General features: G+C 47.3%; 1 protein-coding gene across 1 annotated transcript in view; it reads left to right on the top strand.

The window, feature by feature from the left end:
- LOC311240686 (alpha-1,6-mannosylglycoprotein 6-beta-N-acetylglucosaminyltransferase B-like) overlaps positions 1 to 25,079 on the top strand; it is a gene marked incomplete at both ends in the record, with an annotated part of 501,846 nt that overhangs the window by 410,311 nt on the left and 66,456 nt on the right. Inside the window, 3 exons of the mRNA XM_084329259.1 lie at positions 10,343 to 10,498; positions 11,461 to 11,607; positions 12,941 to 13,057. Coding sequence (XP_084185385.1) covers positions 10,343 to 10,498; positions 11,461 to 11,607; positions 12,941 to 13,057 — 420 coding nt within the window. The remainder of the gene's footprint in view (positions 1 to 10,342; positions 10,499 to 11,460; positions 11,608 to 12,940; positions 13,058 to 25,079) is intronic.

Genomic DNA, 25,079 nt, shown 5'->3' with positions numbered 1-25,079 from the left:
GGAGAGAAATGCGACTGCTCTCTGGGAAGGTCTGGGAACTGTGGTATCAATCTTGCGTTGATCCGAGCATGCCTTCGTTGTGATCAGAAAGTGTTATTGTAACGTTACTCCACAACGTATGCCGTTGGTGACGATCGAAACATAGAACCCCCCCCCCCACCCTTTCATGCATGCATGATGAAACATAATACCGATAATATATAGCATTGATTTCCGATTGATTGTTGATCCAAACGAGGAATGGCACGGTTTCTAGTGACATGTACTAAACGCTTTTCCTGGGATTACACAGAATTACTCTAAAACTATACTCATATTCACCACGGTATAAAACGGGAATGTATAGATGAAAGATAGATCTGTTTTTTGCATCTTGACCGGAAGAAACTCAATGACAATCGACTATATTATTAGATCCATAGCTATACTATTTAATATAGTTTTAGCACTGCAAACACAGGCATTTATCCCCATTCATTAAAGCGCTGGCACACACGGCCATACGGCCCACAGCGACCTCTGGCGCTGAATGTGTTAAGGGGATCTATGGCTCCCTGGCTCCCCCCGTGGTTCGCACCCTGATTATACCAACTAATGCAGTCCGTCTGTGTGAAAGTACCCCAGGAGCTACTGTAGCTGCAGTCAAATACTCTGTACTGTGTGAAAGTACCCCAGGTGCTACTGTAGCTGCAGTCAAATACTATGTACTGTGTGAAAGTACCCCAGGGCCTACTGTAGCTGCAGTCAAATACTCTGTACTGTGTGAAAGTACCCCAGGGCCTACTGCAGTCAAATACTCTGTAATGTAGGAAAGTACCCCAGGAGCTACTGGAGCTGCAGTCAAATACTCTGTACTGTAGGAAAGTACCCCAGGAGCTACTGTAGCTGCAGTCAAATACTCTGTACTGTAGGAAAGTACCCCAGGTGCTACTGTAGCTGCAGTCAAATACTCTGTACTGTAGGAAAGTACCCCAGGTGCTACTGTTGCTGCAGTCAAATACTCTGTACTGTAGGAAAGTACCCCAGGAGCTACTGTAGCTGCAGTCAAATACTCTGTACTGTAGGAAAGTACCCCAGGTGCTACTGTAGCTGCAGTCAAATACTCTGTACTGTAGGAAAGTACCCCAGGGCCTACTGTAGCTGCTAGGGGTGTAACGATTCAACCTCACAACGATTAATTTCGATTACGATTCTTCAGGCAATGATTCAATGCATCATGAAATCTCTTCATTTGACCACGATTCGATTCGATTCATTTTCGATAAATCAGTTAATTCCCCAAAAATGTTTGAATACACAAATGTGGCTGGGGGAACTGATTCACTCAACAATACACACAAAATAAAAACATATAATTTTTTTTTTAATTCATTTTGATTATAATCGATTCCAACATTTTCAAATCGATGCAGTTGAATCATCACATTAGAATCGATGTATTTTGATTAATCGATGCATCGTTACACCCCTAGTAGCTGCAGTCAAATACTCTGTACTGGGACATGTGCAACAGCATCATTATGTTATCAACATCAGTTTGATTACCTGTTCAATTAGGCGTGTATGAACACAATGTGTGGGCATATAGTTGTGTACAGTTAGGTGTTCTTAGCTATTTCACATTATTGGATATTGTATTATTGTCAGGTGTGTGTATGTACTATTCCATGTGTCTAGTCTTTTGTCCTGTTTACTTGTAATGTTATATGTTATGATGCAAGTATTATGTATGTGTGTACTAGTCCTTTGTCATGTTTACTTGTAATGTCATGTTATATGATTTAAAGGCCAACTTGCAGGTTGTATTTTTGTTCAATAAACAATGTGGACTAGGCCAACAGTGACTTTCATGAAGAAGGAAAAAAAAGTATTGAAATTGACCCAGTTTTAGCGTTTTTATCAAACATTTTGTCTGCCCAACACAATCACCACGCACGTGGATATTTTAATCAATGGTTCATAACGTGCACGTGTAATCGAAATTATGTCGTCACGGCAGGTACAGGCACCAGGGGGCTGAGAGTCACACACAGCTAGTGGCAGGCAGAGAGCCTTGCTACTACTAGCCGAGTGATGAATGAAAATGTATCTGTTTCACCTAACAACACTATTGCTCCGTGATCATAGCCATCCATCTCTAAAGCTAACCACTATTTGTAAAAGCCACAACCACGTTACCATATGTAATAATGTAAATCATTGTGTCGTTGTACATATTGTGTATACACCGTTAGAAGCTAACGTAGCTTAGCTTGCTAGCTATTGTTGTGCTAACAACATACCCGACACCCAGCTTGTTAGCCAGCATGAATGCCCGATTTAAAATGGTTCTCTCCTCCTTGTATACCCTTGTCCTCACAAGTATTCTGCCAGGGAACTTATGGACATGACAATAGTAGTAGTTATAAGGTGTTTGATCATTGTGTCATTGTACATATTGTGTATACACCGTTAGAAGCTAACGATAGCTTAGCTTGGTAGCTATTGTTGTGCTAACAACATACCCCGACACCCAGCTTGTTAGCCAGCATGAATGCTCGATTTAAAATGGTTCTCTCCTCCTTGTATACCCTTGTCCTCACAAGTATTCTGCCAGGGAACTTATGGACATGACAATAGTAGTAGTTATAAGGTGTTTGATCATTGTGTCGTTGTACATATTGTGTATACACCGTTAGAAGCTAACGATAGCTATGAGCTAACTAACGCTACAAGCTCAAACACCCTACAACCACCACTATTGTCGGGTCCACAAGCTCCCCCGGCAGAACACCCGCGAGGACAAAGGCACACAAAGAGGAGAGAACCACCCCAAATCGGGCACTCATGCCGGCCAACAAGCCAGACGCCGCAGCACGTTGTTAGCACAATAGTAGCCCACTCGGTGCATCACAGTCACTGACTGTGATGCACCGAGTGGGCCACCATTGATCAACATGCAGCGACGTGTAGCTTGCATGATGCGTGTGCAGTGCTTTGCCACACAGGTCTGAGAAGAGGACCTGTACAAGATTTTACTCGTTCCCCAAACTCCTCTACATGCCCCGATCTAAAATGGTTCACGACAGTAGACATAATGTTACCGTTAGCCAGCGCCATATATCCAGTAGTACTATGACCCGGATGGGCATAAGGTATAAGTTTCCTGACGTGACGTCACGGCCCTACTAGCGTCAGATAAGCTTTTTAATTTGCTCGTGCATGTTATTCGTGCGTGGACCTTTTTAACCATTTCTGAGTGGCATTTCCGGCGTCAAATGGAAACAAATAAATAATGAAATTATATACCAATGTAAACTATCCATAATTGATCAGTAGGGTTTAACCTGCAAGTTGGCCTTTAAGTAGTGCTGTCAGGCGATTAAAAAAATGTATCTAATTAATCACATTTTAATCGCATAACCATTTTAGGCCTGATATTCTATATTATTTTTTATTTTTTTGTATCTACTTTTTTTCCCCGTTTTCTATTTTTTCTCCCATCCCAATTTCGTATTATCCAATTCTTCCCTCCCCTGTCTCGAACGTTGTTAGACCATGCCTCCCACTGGTCGGCTGCAATGTGGACGAAGCCTTGCATGATCACATGTCCCCTCCGGTACATGAGGAGGCAGCCGTCGCATCTTTTCACCTGCACAGCGCGATCTCTCAGTGGCGAGGAGTAACGCGTGGGAGACTCATGCTGCCCCCGATACTTCCTGATTCTGCTGTACAGGCGCACCAACCGACCTGTAGGAGTCGCTGTCCACAACGTCCGATCCCCACCCACCGGCTTTCCCACCCCCTAATACTGCCAATGTATTAGTATGAACGACCAGCCAAGCCGGAAGCAACGCCGAGAGCTGGACTCGAACCCAGCATCTCCTGCGTTAGTGGCGAGCGCCTTGCTCACTGCGCCACTTAGCCGCCTAATATTCTATATTCTATAATCATGTTTCAAATTGCATGTGTCCGGATGGCAGAATTCAGTACTGTATCTACAAAACCTTCTGTTTAATCATCTTCCATTTATTCATTTGCTTAGATTTTTTCAGGTCTGGTAAATGTTAGCATGGTGTTATTCACAGTCAAAGATAAAAAAAAAATTTATTGATATTCTCATTTGGTTCATTACAATTTACTCAAGCCTAGTAACAGACACAGTATTTCTGACACTGGGAATACATTCCCTGAAGATGTCCCTAGAATCAGAACATGCAAATGGGGCATATAAAAAAACAACTGTAAATATGCATTATACGTTCTTATGGAATGAGTGAGATAAAAAAAAAAAATTATATATATAATTAATTTTGAGTACATTTTCATAACGCGATAATTTGCTGTGTAATTCATTAATCTAATTAACGCGATAAAATGACAGCCCTAGATTTAAGTATTATTTTTGCAAGGTCACGATGTAAGTTTTCCGTGGACCCCAGGAGCTACTGCAATGCTGTAGCTAATTTGGGATCCCAACAAACTAAACTGAACTAGAACACTGCTAAGGTTACCATACCATCATTCCGATCACAATTGAAAACCCATCGGTTAAATCTCGCTTATTCACTATAACCTCCGTCACTGTCCTATACCCCCTGCTGTTTGTTTGTCTGTTATTTTAACTTCACTGTTTCTTATACTTCCTGTTGTTTGTTTTATAATAATTATAATTTTTTTTTACCTTGACCAACACTTTAGTTGCCAAAGGACGAGTTTAGGCGTCCTTCCCCGCCATGCTCAAGTTGCCGAAGACGCCGTAACTCGTCTTTGATATCAATATTTCAAAAATCTGTGATCGGAATCATATTTTCCATCCGCAGCCCTGAGACCCACCGAAAAGCCCCACTGAACTCTCTAGCGGTTCAAGAGCGCCATCTGGTGGCCGATCGGCGCAATCGCCAAACAGGAAGTCATGTGGATGAAGTGCTGATCACCCATATTACTTCCGGGCACTCGCTATATGTCCCGGGATTCGAGCTCGACACAATACATAGCGATCCGTTGCCAATAACTCGATAAACAACATGATTTGGACGTATAAACTATTATACAACCTGGAAATGGATCGGATATTTCTACATCCCATAATAGGAAAATGTCTGTTCCACGCTCATCGCCCAACGGCGCCAGGAAGATACGGTAAGATTCAGCGTTATTTTTCAATGTGTTCGATACTAACTGCTATGATGAACATTTGACCCACATTAGATGAATGGTATAACGCTGCCCACGGAATTAGAACGCCCCCTCGGCCATCCGGTCAACATCAGATGATGTGTAGTAACTTCCAGAAGTACGTGCAGTTGGGATTTTTTATATCGAGCTGATTGCTATCAAACTGTATTTCATCATCAATATAATGCATTTGGGGCTATAGATCACGTTCTGGAGAAAGCTGCAGAAAGAGATGAAAACATACTTATACTTTAGACCATATTTTAGTATGAATATGTGAATGAAAAAGTTTAACGTTGCTACACAATGAACATTACATATAGGACATTGAATGGGCCCTAATAATGGCAATCTAGCAATAGAATCTAAAAAGTTAAAGCCCTGCAAAGAAGGGGAACTTCTCCATAGACAAATAGAGCTGGCAACCCATGGTATATCATGAATTTAACCTCCGGCACCCATAGTGTTAACTGCCTTGCTCAGGGCATACTCATTATAACTGTACCCGGTGTGCCACTGTTTTATATTTCATACTTATGCACTGTTTGTTTTGTTTTTAACTCCACTAACACTTTTGCCAAGACCATTGTTTGTAATTTTGACTTGTTGTCTTGTTTCTATGCCCTGTAAGGTGACCTTGGGTGTTTTGAAAGGCGCCTCCAAATAAATTGTATTATTATTATTATTATTATTATTATTATTATTATTATTATTATTATTATTATTATTATTATTATTATTATTATTATTATTATTATTATTATTATTATTATTATTATTATTATTATTATTATTATTATTATTATTATACCCACTGCAGCTGTGAAGCCAATACGCATGGGGTGAGCCAGTCAGGCCAGAGGGGGATTTGACCCTCATGTTCAGGGGTCTCAAACTCAATTTACCTGGGGGCCGCTGGAGGTAGAGTCTGGGTGAGGCTGGGCCGCATCAAATATTCCACAAAAAAAGGGTTTCAAGTATTCCAAAAAAAAGTACAACTGATCCAATCGTCTCAATCTTTAGCAATAACAATTCAGAACATGAACAGTTCTTCAGAACATGAACGGTTCTTCAGAACATAGGCTTCTCAGTGGTGTCAGTGGACTCATCCACAGCTATGGAAATGCACTGTGCATTTTTTTTATTCTATCACAAAGCTGTTTATTCTGGTTGCTGTGCGATCTGAGGGGGATTTGCTTTTGTTTGCCTTCAAACATGGCCTCCATCACTTCAGTCATACATTATTTTATTATGTATGCATCAGAGAGAGAGAATGGCTTCTTGCCACTGAGTGAGGACGTGGTATCTGTATGTCATATATGTCCTGATGAATTGAAAATGGGGGACCCTGATGTAAACAAGACGAAAGTCTTTCTCTGGTCTGCATCCCCTTAACAATTGTGTGTATTGAGCTGTACTGTATTGTACCCATTCTGCAATCTGTTAATACAGTTTTCAATCAATCAATCAATCAATACACATCAATTCTAGCCTCCGATCCCATGACGTAATTTATCTCCTGCGGAGTGAGGATTATAAAATGAACGTGTTTTAAAGTGTGATGCTGTTTGTCATTTTAACAGCAGATACACTTTCTTAAATTCCATTGTCCCCGACAGAGCGTGTGACGGGGAGCTCGGACGGGATGTGTTTTGCTTGGTGTTATTATAGCATTAGCTGAAAAGCTAGCGTTAGCTACGTTACATCAAATCAGATGATGGCCTGTCCTTTCTCCAGGACCTGACACTCTGTCCGTCTATCAACAATAATGCACCCACGGTGAATCGTATTTAAGTCAAGTAGCTACTGACTAGCGTTAGCTGACTAACGTTATAAAATGTCAATGTGAAAACCTTGCAGGGAAGACAAGCTAGGTCAGCTAGCTTAGCTTGACAACGGTCCCGTGGCTAAAGTTGGTGCTATTCATAACCCAGCAATAATGGCTGCAGACCTGCAAGCAAAGTACAGCAAGTTCCAAGTGCCAAAGGATAAGAGTCTCTGAGGCGGAGTCTCAAAAGAGAATGTTGAATATTTATTTTGCATCGAAAATCACAACATTCGAACGTCACTACTAGCCAGAGTCTCTGCGACTGCTACAGACTGGGTAGCGAGTGCAACACCGTCTAATGTCCGTGCGGATCATTGGAGTAGGGTATATCTGCAGTGCCGCAGCCCCATAAAACGTCCAACTCTCGCGCAACGACTCAGCAAACAGTTGCGTGCGGGCCGCATTAACACTACACATTGACGTCAAGTAGGGGGCCGCAAAATATCATCCCGCGGGCCGCAAATGGCCCGCGGGCCGCGAGTTTGAGACCCCTGCTCATGTTGGATATAACCTTCATATTCATCTGAATAATCAGTATTCAGCTTGTGTTTCTAGACAACAAGGACACTGCTACCTTGCCACTTTTTTTTTTTTTTCTTTTTTTTTTACAATTCTCCTGCCAGAAAGGGATGGGCCTATTATTCTTAGAGGCGCCCCACGATTTTGAATTAATTTAAAAGGTTATTTTTGTTAGCTTTGCTGCAAACGCTCAACATTTCCACTCGCCGCTGCCGTTGTATTCTATGGAGCGGGTTTGACCTCTGACCTCTCAAACACATGACCAACGGCTTCACAGCGGCTTGTAGTCACTCCGAAAGGTCATTTACAAAATGGAGATAAATTGGCCCGCTTGATAAATTCACGATAGTCTACATAACGTGATATATTAGCTGTGGCAGTTGACCCTGCCACACACGCTGTGTAAGTGGCTTTTTATACAGGGCTCTCTGACACTGAGACACAGGCGGAGATGACGGTGAATACAAACTGGTTCATTGATGACAGTGGCAAGCTGGTACAAGCCAGGAGCAGATGGAACATGTGTCACGACATGTGAAGCTCTCCTCAGTGTGTGTGAGGGCGGCTGATTGAACCTGCACTACACTGATTATTACCTCAATGTGCAACAGGTCAGCAGCCACATCTGTTCCCAGGTCTGATTAGCTTGACCCAGGGCAGGTGAGGCTGCTCAAACCAGCCATCCCCACACAACATTAGCCTACTCCAATTGATTTAAAAATGAGTGTTTTTTGTATCATTTTTTTTTTATCCACTTTTTCTCCCATTTTAAATTTTTCTCCCATCCCAATTTCGTATCGTCCAATTCTACCCTCCCCTGTCTCGAACGCTGTTTCATGCCTCACACAAGCCGGCTGCAATGTGGACGAAGCCATACATTGCACAAGTCCCCTCCGGTACTCGAGGTAGCAGCCGTCGCATCTTTTCACCTGCACAGCGTGATCTTTCAGCGTCAGGGGTCTGCGCTTTGGAGGGACGCCGCCCCCGTCGCTTCCTGATTCTACTGCGCAGGCGCACCAACCGACCTGTAGGAGTCGTTGTCCACAACGTCCGATCCCCACCCATCAGTTTCCCACCCCCTAATACTGCCAAATGTATTAGTACGGACGACCAGCCAAACTGAAAGCAATGTGGAGAGCTGGGCTCGAACCCGGCGTCTCCAGCATGGGTGGTGAGTGCCTTGCCCACTGCACCACCTAGCCGCCTGTTTTTTGTATCATTTTCAAGATGTAATTTTATTTAAATCTTTGTACTTGAGCATTTTGCTCTACAAAGTACATTTGTCCATATGATTGACTTTTTTTCTTTTTGTGTCATGCACACAACGTTAATAATGATTATCCTTAACGTCAGCTGGATACCTTGGTACAAAACTTGAAAAATCTGCTCCTTCTCTCTTCTGTTAGTCGAGAACTAAACTAAAAGAAACTATCAAGCATTCTCACTGAGACCCCAGAGCTCACCCCACTGAACAGCTCTCTTAAAGCAACTCACACATACATGCAGATGTATTGCTACACACAGTGTTGAGCAGCATCTAAAATTAATCTTCAGCTTCCCGGCTTTCAGATTTGACCTGCTATCTCCCCCTAAAGATCATCTACTGTTGACCTGCTATCTCCCCCTAAAGATCATCTGCTGTTGACCTGCTATCTCCCCCTAAAGATCATCTACTGTTGACCTGCTATCTCCCCCTAAAGATCATCTACTGTTGACCTGCTATCTCCCCCTAAAGATCATCTACTGTTGACCTGCTATCTCCCCCTAAAGATCGTCTGCTGTTGACCTGCTATCTCCCCCTAAAGATAATCTACTGTTGACCTGCTATCTCCCCCTAAAGATCATCTACTGTTGACCTGCTATCTCCCCCTAAAGATCATCTGCTGTTGACCTGCTATCTCCCCCTAAAGATCATCTACTGTTGACCTGCTATCTCCCCCTAAAGATCATCTACTGTTGACCTGCTATCTCCCCCTAAAGATCATCTGCTGTTGACCTGCTATCTCCCCCTAAAGATCGTCTGCTGTTGACCTGCTATCTCCCCCTAAAGATAATCTACTGTTGACCTGCTATCTCCCCCTAAAGATCATCTACTGTTGACCTGCTATCTCCCCCTAAAGATCATCTGCTGTTGACCTGCTATCTCCCCCTAAAGATCGTCTGCTGTTGACCTGCTATCTCCCCCTAAAGATCGTCTGCTGTTGACCTGCTATCTCCCCCTAAAGATCGTCTGCTGTTGACCTGCTATCTCCCCCTAAAGATCATCTGCTGTTGACCTGCTATCTCCCCCTAAAGATCATCTACTGTTGACCTGCTATCTCCCCCTAAAGATCATCTAAGAACATCTAATGTTGCACGAATGATATGAGAATCCTTGCACACTCACACGGCTTAGCCGGCAGAGTGACGACGTCCAAATCAGTCAAACATCAGTCACATCAGCAGTGCGTGAAGGAGAGAAAGCACACTCACTCACAACACACCGGTGTTTCATTTAAAAATAAAGGGCCATTTAGATCCTTTCATTCGATTTTCTGGCTTTATATGCAAAATGGTGTGGTTTGTCTCAGACCTCCTGTGGGCTTGTCAGAACTGATTGGTTTGGGGATATCCACATTAGCGGGCATCTTTGCCATAAAGTTCAGCAACCAGAAATAGAGACAAAGCAAGCTGAATAGCCCCCAGGGGGAAGGCTGGAATTTCAGAGATGGGGAGTGATAATCGCCATGGAGGAGGTTATGTTTTGTGGTTGATTTATATATATCACTTTTAAGGACCAATGATATCCTCAGAGAAGCACTGTAGTTGACCTCGCTGCATTCACTTGTATTTTCAAAGGGCAAGGAAAAGTTCTTGGCCATCCTGCACCGCTACATGGAGATCCACGGGACGGTCTACTATGAGACACAGCGCCCCCCAGAGGTGCCTGCCTTCGTTAAGAATCACGGCCTGTTGCCCCAACAGGAGTTACAGCAGCTCCTTAGAAAGGCCAAGGTGGGAACATGGGGTTCTTAATTTATTCATTTTGATTAGCCACATCCACTCATGTGTGTGTGAATGAATGAATGAATGAATGAATGAATGAATGAATGAATGAATGAATGAATGAATGAATGAATGAATGAATGAATGAATGAATGAATGAATGAATGATGAATGAATGAATGACGACCCATCCCTTACGGGATTATAAGACACCAAAAACAACAATTGAACATAACAATCACTTCCTATGGTTTCTAAGCTAACCGTGCACACCATCAGAGGCCATGTTATTTTCGTACGTTTATCCCAAGCTTTCTCTAAATATTCAGCAAGTGCAAAAACCCTGTGATCAAAAATCCATTTTAGTCTATCTCCATCACTAAACCACATTAACTCAAGGTTTTTACACCTGTGTCAAATAACTTTTTACGCAACTCATAGTATAGTGGACAATAAAACATCAAATGAAACTCATTCTCAACATGGATACCACAGTAGATACAGATCCGCTCCTCTTCTGTGACCCCCGGTAACGTCCAATCTCGAGGTGCAGGGGCAAAATCCCAGAGCGGAGCTGGGCACACAATGACCGTTGTCTTTTTGATAATGGAGCACACACATATTTTTTCATTTCTATAACAACTTTTTATCTTGTGTGTGTGTGTGTGTGTGTGTGTGTCTGTGTGTGAGAGTGAGTGAGTGAGTGAGTGAGTGAGTGAGTGAGTGAGTGAGTGAGTGAGTGAGTGAGTGAGTGAGTGAGTGAGTGAGTGAGTGAGTGAGTGAGTGAGTGAGTGAGTGAGTGAGTGAGTGAGTGCGTGCGTGCGTGCGTGTGTGTGTGTCAAACGTGTCTTTTATATAATTGTGTTGGGTTGGAGATGGATGAACAGATGTATTGTGTTACAAAAGGTTCAACATCAGTAGTTTGGTTCCTATTCTCATGAAATAATGTTCTTTTTAATTTCCCTACAAAGCTCTTCATTGGGTTCGGCTTCCCGTACGAGGGACCTGCCCCTTTGGAGGCCATAGCCAATGGCTGCATCTTCCTGCAGCCAAAGTTCAGCCCCTCCCATAGTTCTCTCAACCATGAGTTCTTCAGAGGGAAGCCCACCTCCAGGAAGGTAGGTGTACCTGCTCTCATATCACACTCTTTCGCGTTTATACTTTCCGAAGCCGCATTTCTGGCAAGACGCTCTCTGATTGGCCGACGCCTGTTTCTACACTGGTTAAGCTTAGGCACTCTTTCGAAGTTGGTTAAGGTTAGAGTTTGTTTTAGAGCGTGACGGCAAGTTCTTTCGACGGTTAAGCTTAGGCACTCTTTCGAAGTTGGTTAAGGTTAGAGTTTGTCTCAGAGCATGGCGATAGAACGCCAGGTAGTTTGCAGGCTGTTCGACGCGGAAATGGGCAAAGACACAGCTCGTCACGCGATTGGGCAACAGTGGCCAATCAGAGAGCGTCTGCCAGAAATGCGGCTACGGAAAGTATAGACGCCACTCTTTCTTAGAGTCAGGTGGTTCTCAACGTGGAGTTAGGTGGTTCTCAAAGATGAGTTAGGTGGTTTTCAAAGTGGAGTTAGGTGGTTTTCAAAGTGAAGTTAGGTGGTTTTCAAAGTGAAGTTAGGTGGTTTTCAAAGTGGAGTTAGGTGGTTTTAAAAGTGGAGTTAGGTGGTTCTCAAAGTGGAGTTAGGTGGTTTTCAAAGTGGAGTTAGGTGGTTCTCAAAGTGGAGTTAGGTGGTTCTCAAAGTGGAGTTAGGTGGTTTTTCAAAGTGGAGTTAGGTGGTTCTCAAAGTGGAGTTAGGTGGTTTTCAAAGTGGAGTTAGGTGGTTCTCATAGTCAAGTGGCGGCCATAGCTTTTTGAGGTTCTGTCAGTTCTGTTTCATTGTGGCATTGCATGTTTTCATTGCATCACTGTCCTCAGTAATAACTATATTTACCAGTACTTGGTCAACCTACGTCTCTATCTATCTGAAGTTCTCTGTCATGAAAAAGGGTGACAACTACTATTTAACCCTTTCAATACCACACTACAGAAGGTTAACCCTTTACTATCACACTACAGATGGTTAACCGTCTGTAGTGTGATAGTAAAGGTTTAATAATAATAATAACTTTATTTGTATAGCACCTTTCATACAGGGCATTGCAGTTCAAAGTGCTTTACATCAGTAAGAAATAAAACATAAAATCAGTGTAAAACAAGCAGCAAGAGCAAACCTTCTGTAGTGTGGTAGTGAAAGGGTTAACCCGTTGTCATGTGGCAGTGAAAGGGTTAACATTCTGTATTGTCGCAGTGAAAAGGGTTAGCCATTTGGTAGTGTGGCAGTGAAAGAGTTAATGGTAAATTGTGAAGCACCAGGAAGCACTGTATGAATGCCAGTTTAGCCCGTAGTGTGGCCCTTACCACACATCTTGGCTGTTGCCGTGGTGATGGAGACGGTTCTCTCTGGTCCACCAGGTGTCCTCCCAGCATCCCTACGCAGAGCAGTACATTGGCAGGCCGCACGTCATCACCGTGGACTTCAACAACTCCCAAGAGTTTGACACTACCATCCGTGAGATCATGAAGACAAAGGTATCTTCACTTTATGTGTTGTTGGGCAAGTTACTCAAACACTGGTTCATGCATTCATTCATATCATCAAGACTAGATTACTGTAACAGCATCCTCTACGGCTCACCAAACACTATCCTCAATAAACTCCAATATGTCCAAAACTCTGCTGCTCGCATGCTCACCTCCACCCATCGCTCTGATCACATCACCCCTGTCCTCCACAACCTCCACTGGCTTCCAATCAAATACAGGATACAATTTAAAATACTACTCATCACATTTAAAGCCCTCAACAACCTTGCCCCTCCCTACCTGTCCGACCTCCTCCACCGTCACACGCCCACCCGTCGCCTTAGGTCTGCAGATGCCAACCGCCTAACACCTCCCACGACCAGGCTCCGGACCTGGGGCGACAGGGCCTTTGCTGCTGCTGCCCCCTCCCTCTGGAAAGCCCTCCCCAGCCATATCCGTGATGCAAACACATTGAGATCTTTTAAATCAGCCCTCAAAACTCACCTTTTCAATCTTGCTTTTGACCTCTAATTCTGTCGGTTTTATTTAATTTTGTCATGTATTATTTTTGTTCTGTTTTTGTTCTGTTTTTTGTTTTGCCATAGTTTTGTCTCCGGGAGGGTCATCAAAGAGAAGCCGCCTATTCTCAGTCCTTACCCCACAATGGTGGAATGAACTACCCACCCCAGTTAGGACAGCCGAATCCCGTCCAGTTTCTGATCTTAGATACAGTTTCTGTTGTTTTGCCCTGATCTTAGATACAGTTCTGTTGTTTTGCCCTGATCTTAGATACAGTTCTGTTGTTTTGCCCTGATCTTAGATACAGTTCTGTTGTTTTGCCCTGATCTTAGATCCAGTCTGTTGTTTTGTTGGAGTACATGTACATCCATCACTGGCTCTGTCTGTCAAGTTTCACATTGTCACGCTGCCATGTCAGATGCTTCATCAAATTAGCTGTTGTATTTTTCACAGTTGCAAACCCCCCACATAGCTTACAACAAACAGCTATTGAATGCATAACGTTACCTCTCTTCCTCACCCTCCATGCTGCTTGTTGGCTAGCAACCGACCTAACCTCACTCTGACCTGTCGGCCCTTGTGCATGCGTCATCTACTGAGGACCGCGTATAAACATGACCTAACATTATAGAAGGAAAAATAATATATTGCATTCTGGCAACGATGTAACGCAGTAACGCAGTGTTACTTGGATTAGTACTTTTTTAAATAAAATTGTAAAGTCTTACTTTACTTGTTACTGGGAAAGTAATACAATTACAGTTATATCTCATTACTGGCTATCGTGTCTCGCTCTGCCATATTGAGATAACCTCTTATCTCCACGCACCTAGCGTGTACGCGAAACAAACAAATGCACCCACTTGCACGTGACCACGCCACTCCCATGCGTCTCCCTATATGACGCCGGAAATGGTCACGCTCACCCTTCCTCATTTCGTTTCCAAAACGCGGAGGTAGCAGTGCACTTCGTGAACTGGTTGTTATGAAGCGTAAGGAGAAATTACACAATGTTGGGTATTCGCCAGAAGTTCACCAGCCCCCGGAACCTTCTCGGCACATCCTAACAGCGCAGCTGTCCTGTCCTGGGTTTTCCTCGTCTCATGACAGCGGACGAGGGACGTCGCGTGACGGTTAGCAGTCGAGCTAAGTCGTGCACAGGTAGGGCTTGCGCTATCAGGCATTGGTAATGGCATGTGTGATACTGCTTGTTGTCTCGTGAGACGACCAAGGGATGTATTGGCGCAGGGGCCAGGATATTTGGGAAAACATGTTCATGATGACTCTCTTTTGGATGTTTTTCCAAGTATCCTAGCGCGCAGCTAATGCTAATGCTACAATGTTAGGGCGCCGTTCCCCATGTACCCCGCTGAGGGCTGTCTTTACTGTCTTCCCTCCTCTTAACCATTCATGCTGACGGTCAATCGGTGTCTAATGTTGGGGGTTTAGCGGGGGCTTATTTACCCTTTACATGGGTGGATGGGCTGACGACGGGGCTCAGGGCAGGTGTGCTTTTTGTGAATCTATTAATTGAAAATGGGGGACCCTGATGTAGACGGGACTAACGTTTTCTCTGGTCTGCATCCCCTTAACAATTGTGTGTATTGGACTAGCCCATTCTGCAATATGTTAATAGAGTTTTCATTCATTCATTTATCCCTTCACAGGTGCACACCGCAGTGGAGGTTGTTACATGACTACTGGTGGAGCAGTGCTTCACTAGTAGTAGACTTTGGTCAGCAGCCACCACTGGTGTTCCGTGCTTAGTGAAGCAGGTGGCATCAGTCCTTTGCCCTGACATGGTGAGACGGTGTCCCGCCCGGCCGACGCCATGAGGCGAGTTGGCCCGGCAGGTGACTGGTGAGCTGGTGAAGCTTATACCGCCGCGGTACAGAATGTAGCAGCAGCTGACAACATTGCTCAATTGGCTGCTTTTCTGTAAAAAATAGTGTCGGGTGGTGGGGCCTTAGGGCCAGCCGACGTCAAAACCATTGCGCAAGGTTTTGAGGTTATTCAGCTTTTAACCTAGCCGCAAGCTATAATGGTGTCAACGGTTGTTCACGGGCATCTTTGGTTGGAGCAATCTCCCCTTGAGGAGGGGATGGGTCTCCTCCTCAGGGCTCCCCTCTCAGTGGGTGGACCTTGGTCTGTCCACGGAGGCGCGGGCGGTATTTGACCTGGGCTCCACGCCGCATCCCACCGCGCAGCCAGAGGTGAGAGCACGGCCTCCCCAGTGGCTGCGGCGAGGCCCCCGGCCAGCGGCCATGTTTCCCCCGCCTGAGATACCCTGGACACAAAGAAAACAGGTGATCACAAGGCCTACAGCCTCGGCGGCCTGAGGGATCGGCTATATTATATGGGCACACACTAAAAAAAATTTGCCATCTAGCTGTGTCTAGCACGCTCTCCGGTTACTCCCCCCCGCTACACTATGGGACTCAGGGCTCTGATTTGTTCCCTTTGGCTGCGGGCCGCGTTCTTCCAGTGAGGCACAAGCGGCCCCACATTTTGCTTCTCATGGAGACAGGGGCTGACACCCAGTTGCTAGCTAGGCCTGGGTCTGTCTATGAGAATGCTGTGCTGTCAAGCGGCTCCCACACCACACGTCCTGCGTCTGTGTTTGGTGAGCCTGGTGTTGTATCTGTCGACGGAGCAGGGTTCCCTGTATCTAAAACATTTTGTCAGAGGGGGAACTCTAGGCCCAGGAGGTCGCATCGTGGGTTCCCCCCAGCCCCACCCTCGCCAGGCCGGGTATTACGTTAGTGCCTCCCCCGTCTGGACTTCCGATCCTGCGGTGGTCAGCAGGCACGCGTAATTTGGGTGGTAGTAATATCACTACAGGGCTACGGTGTGTAGAGACCCACCCTATCGGGCAGTGTGAGTACCACACACCATGCATGTCCAGCTGCAGAGCAGGCTGTCCTCAGCAAGCTAAGCCGGGAAGATGTTCAGTGGGGGAGCCTATGTCACCAGGGATGATGGCTGCTTCCCCCGTATCAGACCGCCCCTTCTGTCGGGGTCCCCCACTTGGGTGCGATTGCCTCGTTGGTAGAGTCAGGGTGCGATATCCCAGCTCCACGAGACACCCTGCTTGCGCGGTTGGCGAGACCAGGGTTGACAACGCACAGCGAGAGGGACCGGGCCACCTATCTACGATTCCTAGCGGACCAGCGGCAGTTGGCGGCAGGGGCACTTTGGAATTTTACCACGTATGGCTGCAGTGGTAGCCATATGTCGGTGTGGATGGAGAGAACGCTGAGGGCGGCGCTTGTGTTACAGTTTACACACCCCCGCCCTCTGTTTTTGGGTTTGGTACAGACTCTATTATCAGAGTCCGCGGCAGTGACAGCCCTGGCCGAGGAGATTCGTTCTCTGGCGGCGAAGCAGGCCGTCGTCGTGGTCCCATGGGAGGACGCGATGAGCGGCGGTTCTTCCCGATATTCACTGGTGCCCGAGAAATCGTGGGGGGGGGGGGGGGGTCAGACCCATACTAGACCTGTCCCATGGAAGGTTCAGAATGTTGACCGTCACTCACCTGTTAAGCGCTGTCAGGTGGGAGACTTGTTCACCTCCATAGACCTGTAGGATGCGTATTCGCATCCCGATCTTCCCTCCTAGGACATACCTACGCTTCCTTTTTCAGGGCTTAGCGTACGAGTAACAGAGGCTGCCGTTCGGCTACTCTCTGGCTCCTCGCATCTTCACCAAGTGCGTGGAGACCGCGCTGGGGCCTCTGCGTCGTCAGGGGATACGAATTTTATTCTACCCTGGACGACGTTCTGGTCCTCGGCCGGTCAGAGAAGATCGCCAGGTCTCATACCAGGCAGGTGGTGGAAGAGTACTCCTCTTCCCAGTCAACGGGTGGAGTACTTGGGCTTATTTCTAAGCTCAAGGTCTATATGGGCATCCCTCTCAGAGCGGCGGCGAGTGGATGTTCTTGGCACACTCGGGAGGTTCCGTCCTAGGACGGTTACGGTGCTGTCCGTGATGCGCCTGCTCGGTATGATGGCATCTGCTCACTCTGTGGTCCCTCTTGGCCTCCTCTTCATGAGAAGGATACAGAGGTGGTTTTCCAGTATGGAAATAGACCCGGTGGAAGCGGCTGAAGGTTCCCATGTCAGTACTGGGGGACCTCGCCCTCTGGGGAGGGCCTGGGGCCCTCACCAGCGGGGGTCCCCATGGGCAGCAGGCTGTCACACGTGACGGTCTTCACCGACACCTCCCTCACGGGACCATGCTGCCCGGTCTGCACTACATTTCGATGTGTTGGAATTGAAGGCAGTCCTTCTGGTCCTCAAACGGCTCGGCCACCTTGTGGTGGGCAAGCATGTTTTGATCAGGACGGACAACACGACGTCAGCGTCGTATATCGACAGACAGGGAGGAGTACACTCCCCCCCTCTGCACCGGGCGGCGGTCAAGCTCTGGCTATGAGCGTTTCTCAATCTGCACAGCCTGAGGGCTCTCCACATCCCTGGCAGGGAGAATGTGGGTGCAGATGTGATGTCGCGGGGCGGTCCTCACCCCGACGAGTGGGGACTACGTCCAGACATAGTCAGACAGGTCTGGGACAGATTCGGGGAGGCCACGGTGGACCTGTTTGCGAGCAGACAGTCCCACCAGTGCCCCTTGTGGTTCTCGGTCAGTCGGAAGGACAACCCCCCTCTGGGGGTGGATGCCTTCTCGATGTATCCGTGGCCGCCCGGGATTCTGTACGCGTTCCCCCCCATACACCTGATAGCTCAGCTGTTGGAGCGGGTACGTCGGGAGCGCAGGACTTTGATCCTGATCGCGCCGGACCAGGGCACGGCTGTGTGGTTCCCGGTCCTGATCCAGCTCTTGGTAGCCCCGCCGTGGCCTGTTCCATGGTCACCACGGGCCCTCTCTCGGGCATGCGGAACGCTGTGTCTGCTACCTGTTCTGGGGCAGCCGTTGATGGTTTGGCTGCTGAAAGGGTGAATCTGGAGAAGATGTGTCTTAACCCTACTGTGGTTAACACCATCCGGAACGCGCGCGCTCCGTCCACTGCCGTGGTTTACGCAGGTAAGTGGCATATTTTTCAAAAGTGGTGTCCTGCCCCCTGGATTCTGTTCTTTCCTTCCTCGAGTCTATCCTGAATAGGCTGTCGGCCTCGACAGTGAGGGTATACGCCGCGGCTATATCCTATTGTCACGTGGGTTTTGAAGGCGGTACGATGTTCAGCCACCCTCTTGTGAAACGTTTCCTGCTTGGCGCTCGGCGTCTCAAGCCTGTGGAACGTTCTCTGGCTCCGAGTTGGAATCTCCAACTGGTCCTGGGCCGGTTGTCGGAGGCCCCGTGTGAGCCTCTTTAGCAGGCTCCATTGGATCGGCTGTCCTTTAAGACCGCGTTCCTTTTGGCCATCACCTCCGCTAAGTGCGTGGGTGAGCTGTGTGCTCTCTCGGTGCGGCCTGAGTGCCTGTCTATTCGGGCCGATAGCGGTGCGACTGTGAGGCCTAATCCAGTCTTAGTGCCAAAGAATATCCGGAGCTCTTTTCGCTCCAGGGATATTGTGGTTCAGGTGTTTCATCCGTCTCCTCACGCTAGTGCACTGAGGGTTTACCTTAGTCGGACGCAAGATCTCAGGGCTTCCGGTCAACTGTTTGTTTGTTACGGTGGCCCTCACGCGGGTAGGGCGCTATCCAAGCAGCGCCTGTCACATTGGTTGTGCGAGGGCATTGCCCTTTGCTACACGTTGGCTGGACAGGTCCCCCCCGGGGGCGTCAGGGTGCACTCCACTCGTGGTGTGGCGGCCTCTGCTGCCCTGTTAGGGGGGGCCTCGGTGGAGGACATCTGTGCTGCGGCCTCCTGGTCCCCCCCGGGTCCTTTCGTCAGGTTTTACCTCATGGACATGACTGGCGGTTCTGTCACCCAGGCGGTTCTAAGGTCTGGGACCTCTCCTGCATCCCGCCATCAGGTGGGCTAGCAGGGGTGTGTGGGTGTGGACCGCAGGGTGCTGTGTCACACGTGGTCTCACCTGTGCTGTGCGTTCAGGGGTGCCTGGTTCCCCCTTTTTTCGCACTTTGGTGGAGTTGACTGCCTCTCCCCCTTCGTTAGGACGGGCGGGTGGATGGGACTCCCCTCCTCCCTGGCTGGGGCTTACGGGCCCTCAGGCGGTGCACTTGTAGGGCCACGCGTTCGCTCTACCCCTTATCTCAATATGGCAGAGCGAGACGCGATAGTCAGTAATGAGATATAACGAAAGGTTATTCTATAACCTAGTTATATGAATACTGGCTGAGCGTCTCGCTCTTAGCGCCTTGAGGTCCCTTGGATGTTTTTCCGCTTATGGAAATCGAACTGGGAAGGGTGAGCGTGACCATTTCTGGCGTCATATAGGGAAACACATGGGAGTGGCGTGGTCACGTGCAAGTGGGTGCATTTGTTTGTTTCGCATGCACGCTAGGTGCGTGGAGATAAGAGGTTATCTCAATATGGCAGAGCGAGGTTATAGAATAACCTTTCGTTATAGCTCGTATAACTTTACGCTCTGCTCTATTGGAACTATCCCTTTATCCATTCTAACAATGACAAACTTTCTCCACATGTACACAGTACACCTATTTACCTCCGCCTGGCCACACCCACATCCACTCCTATATAAGCGGGGTCGTGGCCACACAATCAGCTCCTTCCCTACTTTCACCACCGAAAGTGTCTGTATACACCACTTTAAGTTTAGTGCCAAAAGTAGTTAGTTAGTAAAGAGAAAGAAAGAGAAAAGAAAGAAAAGGAGCTGCATTGACATTGTATCTTTGTTTTTTCTCTCTCACTATTTTTCGAGAAAATAAAGCGATAATGTCTTCACCACCGGAGAGTCTAGAAGATGATGATCATTTTGACCTCCATTGGCGCTTCGCATTGGGGCACGCGTCGCTGAGCAATCCCCACCGGCATTGTCTCCGGCTCTGCAGCTGGATACTATGCCTCGGGAGGCGGTCGGCTGTGTGAGAGCTGATGGTCTCCCTGGGCGGATGATGTTTTTGCGACGCGAGTCTCAGGTGTGTCAGTTGTGAGGGGACAACTGTGCAGCTTGCGTTAGGTCGGCTCCAGGCTAGAATCCCTTCGTTGCCCCTCATAGCGGCGTGGAGGGGGTTCTAGTTTGATGCCCCACGATAACACAGTGCTCCTCCTCAGTGAAGTCGTAGCTTTGTTTTCCTGGGGCCGTGATTCCGAGTCTGCGGTTCAATTCCCCGGGTCTCTGAAAAACTGATACCGTCTGCCACCGCGCTGGCCCCGCTTTTCAAGACGAAAACACCCGGCACGAGGGAAGCGAGCTTGGTGTTTCATTATGAGAATATCTCCTCAAGTCGGCTGCAGCCCGCATATAACGGGGCTTACTTCCAATGCCGCTGTGTCTGGTAAACACCGTTCTGTGAGAGGGACGTGTGTTGCCTTTTTTCCCTTTTTCTTTTGGATAAAAAGAGGAAGAGACAGAGGCTGTCAGAAGTGTTGGCCTGTATCGCTATTTCTAACGTTATACAGCTTCAGTAGTAGCCGCTTAGCTTGCTACTGCGTTAGCTGGTGGCTATCGATAGCCGGTAGAAGCTAACTGTTAGCCAGTTAGCTGTTAGGCTAAGTCGTTAGCTGGCGGCTACGCTCGGCTAGAAATGTTAGCTTGATGCTATCAGTTAGCCTGGAGTTAGCTGTTAGCTTGTGCTACAACCATTGGCGCTAGCCGTGAGGAGGTAGTGGGCCCTGGCACTCTGACTACGGCGTCATCTCTGGCAGAAGATGTCGTCGGGCATGCGCCATGACCGGCCGCAGGAGGGGGGCGTCGCGCCGGAGCGAGGCTCTAGCCGTCGCCGTGTCTGGCCCAGCCAGCGAGAGGCCTCGTCAACGTGGTAGACCAACCTGTGTTTGCGGCCATTTCGTCCTGCGTACGAGGTGCAGGTAAGGTGTCCGTAGGACATTGCCCCACTCTTCCTTCCTCCCCCTCCCGAATGTTTTTGGTTAATAACGATGTCTTTGTTTAACAAAACATATGTTACTTCACTGCATTTGGAGATACGACGTGTGCTGTGTGAAAATTGTCTTGGTCGCTATTTTGTATAGCTTAGGTTCTAGCATTGGCCAAGTCTTTCTCTCTACCGAAAAACAGCATTATTTTTTACGTGAGTAAAAATGAACTGGGGTTTTTTGTTGTATGATGAGAAGTTGTGTGTGTGTTCATGTAACGTTTAGACAACGTGGCTGAGTCCACAATTGGCTGGGTGTTAACCTACAGCGCTGTTCATAGTGGCATGTAAGGGTTTGAGCCCTCTCTTAGCTTGTTATTTTCTTTGCTTAAGGGTAATGGTAAAAATAACGAGTGGCAAGTTTTCACACATAAGCAGAGCCGTGGATAAAACCTGTTTTCAAACGAGGTTATCGGCTGTGGCTGGCGTGCATGATGTAAAGCTTTTACTCTACAGGTGAGTATGTGCTTTATCTGGCGCGCCATGCACCTGGTGTCACGGCTCTGTTTTACTTTTGGCGTCGTATCAGGGGTGAGGTGGTGGGGGGGTAGCACTTGGTCGAGGACTTATGTCTTCTCTCATCATAAAACATGGCGTTCCTCTTGCAGTGAGAGTGAACTTTTTCCTTTTTTATTGTGTAAAGAGGGTTGTGTGTATCGTGTTTTTACGTTAAAAGGAAAACTCCAACATTTTGGGAAATTAGCTTATTTAACATCTTCCCTGGAGTTAGACAAGAAGATACATACCTTTTTTGTCTCTGTGTGTGCATTTAGCTTAGGGAACAGTCGCTCTGTTAGCGTAGCTTAGCTTCATCACTGGAAGTGGGGCGGAGTTAGAGCCTGACGTTGCCTACAGTGCCCTACAGTCACGAAATACACTCCAAATACAACTCCAAAACATTCCTGTAAACATGTTGTGACCTGTGTATTTTTTTTCATAACTCTTTATTTTGGTTAACATCTTTTTCAAAGTCACTTTTTTTACATTTTTGCATGGACATTGTTATGTTGTACGTACGTAGTATTTTGTATGTAGGTAGAGGTGTAGTAATAAGACTCAGGAAGCAGGTTACTCGTTAGCCTTTTAGTCAAGCATAGCAGGGTACAAGCATGGTCTATCTCATACAGCGTGGTATAGCAAGGAAGGACTCTTCTTCTCTCCTTCTGTATGCATAACATGGCATTGTATCTACTACGCCCCATAGTGGAGACTCTTGGGAAGTACAGCTTCAACATGTAATGTTATAGAACACAACATCTCCCTTCTCTGTAAAAGAATGTTACTTGCTACTCAGCATTATGCAAATTTTTTACTTTTGCTTTTTCACTTTCTTAAGTAAACTGAACCAACAGTCAGTATCATAAAACGTGTAACTCAAGATAATCATTAAACAAAGGGAGCACAGGTTATTCAATCATTATCAAGATATAATTATATATGCGCAACCAATATTACTCTTAGTTCTCACTCAGTGTGCAACAAAGTCCTGATGCCAACTAGGCTTGTTTCTTGCCCGCGACTGTGCTGGAGTGTGACCGCTGAGCGCTGTCAGGGCAGGACGGATCCCTAAGTCATGCTCATCTGGAGTGTTAGAAGTGTGAGCCAGACAGGATGCGTTCCATTTCTTTCCATCACTGAGCAGAAAGGTGCTTTTGCCAATCTTCTTTTTCACTGTCATTGGTGCACTGAATCTCGGGTGTGCTTTGGGGACGTGATGTGGTGTTCTAATCCTGACTCTCTCCCCCTCCCGAAAAACAGGTGCACGAGCGCCACGCTTAGCATCTGTGTAGCGCTTCATTTTGGCTTGCTTGTTTTGGACCGTTTCTCTCACAGTCTCGTCCTGTGAACTCACAGTAGGCTGCAAGGGCAGTACGTCCAGTTTGGTGCGCATTTTACGACCGTAAAGCAGTTCATGTGGTGAAACGCCAGTGGTGGCGTGGGGAGTGGCTCTGTATATTTGCAGACAACCCAACACAGCCTCTTTCCACGGTTGAGACTGCTGGATTGCTGTCTGAATGCAACTCCTCAGAACACGATGGAAGCGTTCGACAGCACCATTAGCCGCCGGATAGTAAACTGAAATCCGATTGTGAGCAATGTCTCTTTCCTTGAGGTACTCGGCGAAGGCTGCTGATGTGAATTGAGGTCCATTGTCTTTGACGACGCTCTCTGGGTTACCATGGCGACCGAACACAGAGCTTAGGAACTTGGTTACATCCGTAGTTGTAGCGTTGTGAGAAAAGGCTACCTCTGGCCACTTAGAATAGTAATCCGTCAGTGTGATCGCGTAACGGCAGGCTGGCACAGCTGACTCGAAGGGCCCGACTATGTCAAGGCCTAGCTTCTTCCACGGGCCGTCTGGCAGTGGAACTGGCTGTAGAGGTGCAAAATAAATCTTGGCCATCTTGTCATTAGACTGACAAGAGACACATTTGGATATGTCGGCCTGAACCTGAGAGTCCATCTTCGGCCACCAATAGAAATCCTGCAGACGCTGCTTAGTGCGTACGACCCCCTGGTGGCTCTTGTGTGCCAGAGTGAGCAATGTATGGCGTAAGGACACTGGTGCGATGAGGCGGTTGCCTCTGAGGACGTAATTGTCCTTGACTGACAGTTCCTTTCTGATCTTGAAGTATTCGATCAGATCTTGGCTCACTGATTTCGCTGAGTGAGGCCAACCCCTGTTAATCTGACCACGCAGTGCAGTCACTTCAGGGCAGGTAGAGCAAGCAGCCCCAAACTCAGTCACCGACAGGGCACTGAGTGTAGCAGAGATGTGTGCTACTATCTCGGGCTCCACATCCATAGCAGTCAGTAGAAGCAGGCAGGGGAAGGCGTGAGAGGCAGTCAGCCGTGTAATTTTGTGATCCGGGTCTGTAGACTATATCGTAGTCGAAGCAGAGGAGACGTGCTGACCACCGGGCGACGCGCATCCCAGCACGGCCTATGCCCTTTGTTGTGAGCAGCGTGGTGAGAGCCTGATGGTCGGTACGGAGAGTAAACCGTTGTCCCCACAAGTACGTTCTCCATTTCTCTGTGGCCCACACGCATGCGAGCGCCTCCTTCTCCACAGTTGAATATCTTCGCTCCGTCGGCGAGAGTGTACGAGATGCAAAGGCCACCACTTTCTCAGTGCCATCTGCATGAAATTGAGTGAATACCCCACCCAAACCGTAGTCACTTGCATCAGTGGAGATCACTGTGTGGAGAGCAGGGTCAAACAGAGCGAGAGCTGGGCTGTTTACCAGTAGCTGTTTGACTTGATCAAAACTGTTTTGCGCAGCGTCAGTCCATGTGAAGGTGTCTGTAGTGCTCACACACTCACGCATAGGGGCTATGACTGTCGCAAAATTAGGCAGAAACTTTGAGTACCAGGATACCAGTCCTAGAAAGGAACGCAGGGAGACAGCATCGGAGGGAGCAGGAGCTTTCAGAACTGCGTCGGTGTGTTCTTTGACTGGCAGGATACCATCAGCTGAGATGATGTGTCCCAGGTAGCGAAGGGAGGGCTTGTTGAAGTGACATTTATCCTC

The sequence above is a fragment of the Notolepis coatsorum genome (genome assembly GCF_963971535.1).
Source record: "Notolepis coatsorum genome assembly, chromosome: 14".
Lineage (NCBI taxonomy): Eukaryota > Metazoa > Chordata > Actinopteri > Aulopiformes > Paralepididae > Notolepis > Notolepis coatsorum.
Note: the sequence above shows the minus strand (reverse complement) of the source record. Positions and strands in the feature narration are given on the sequence as shown.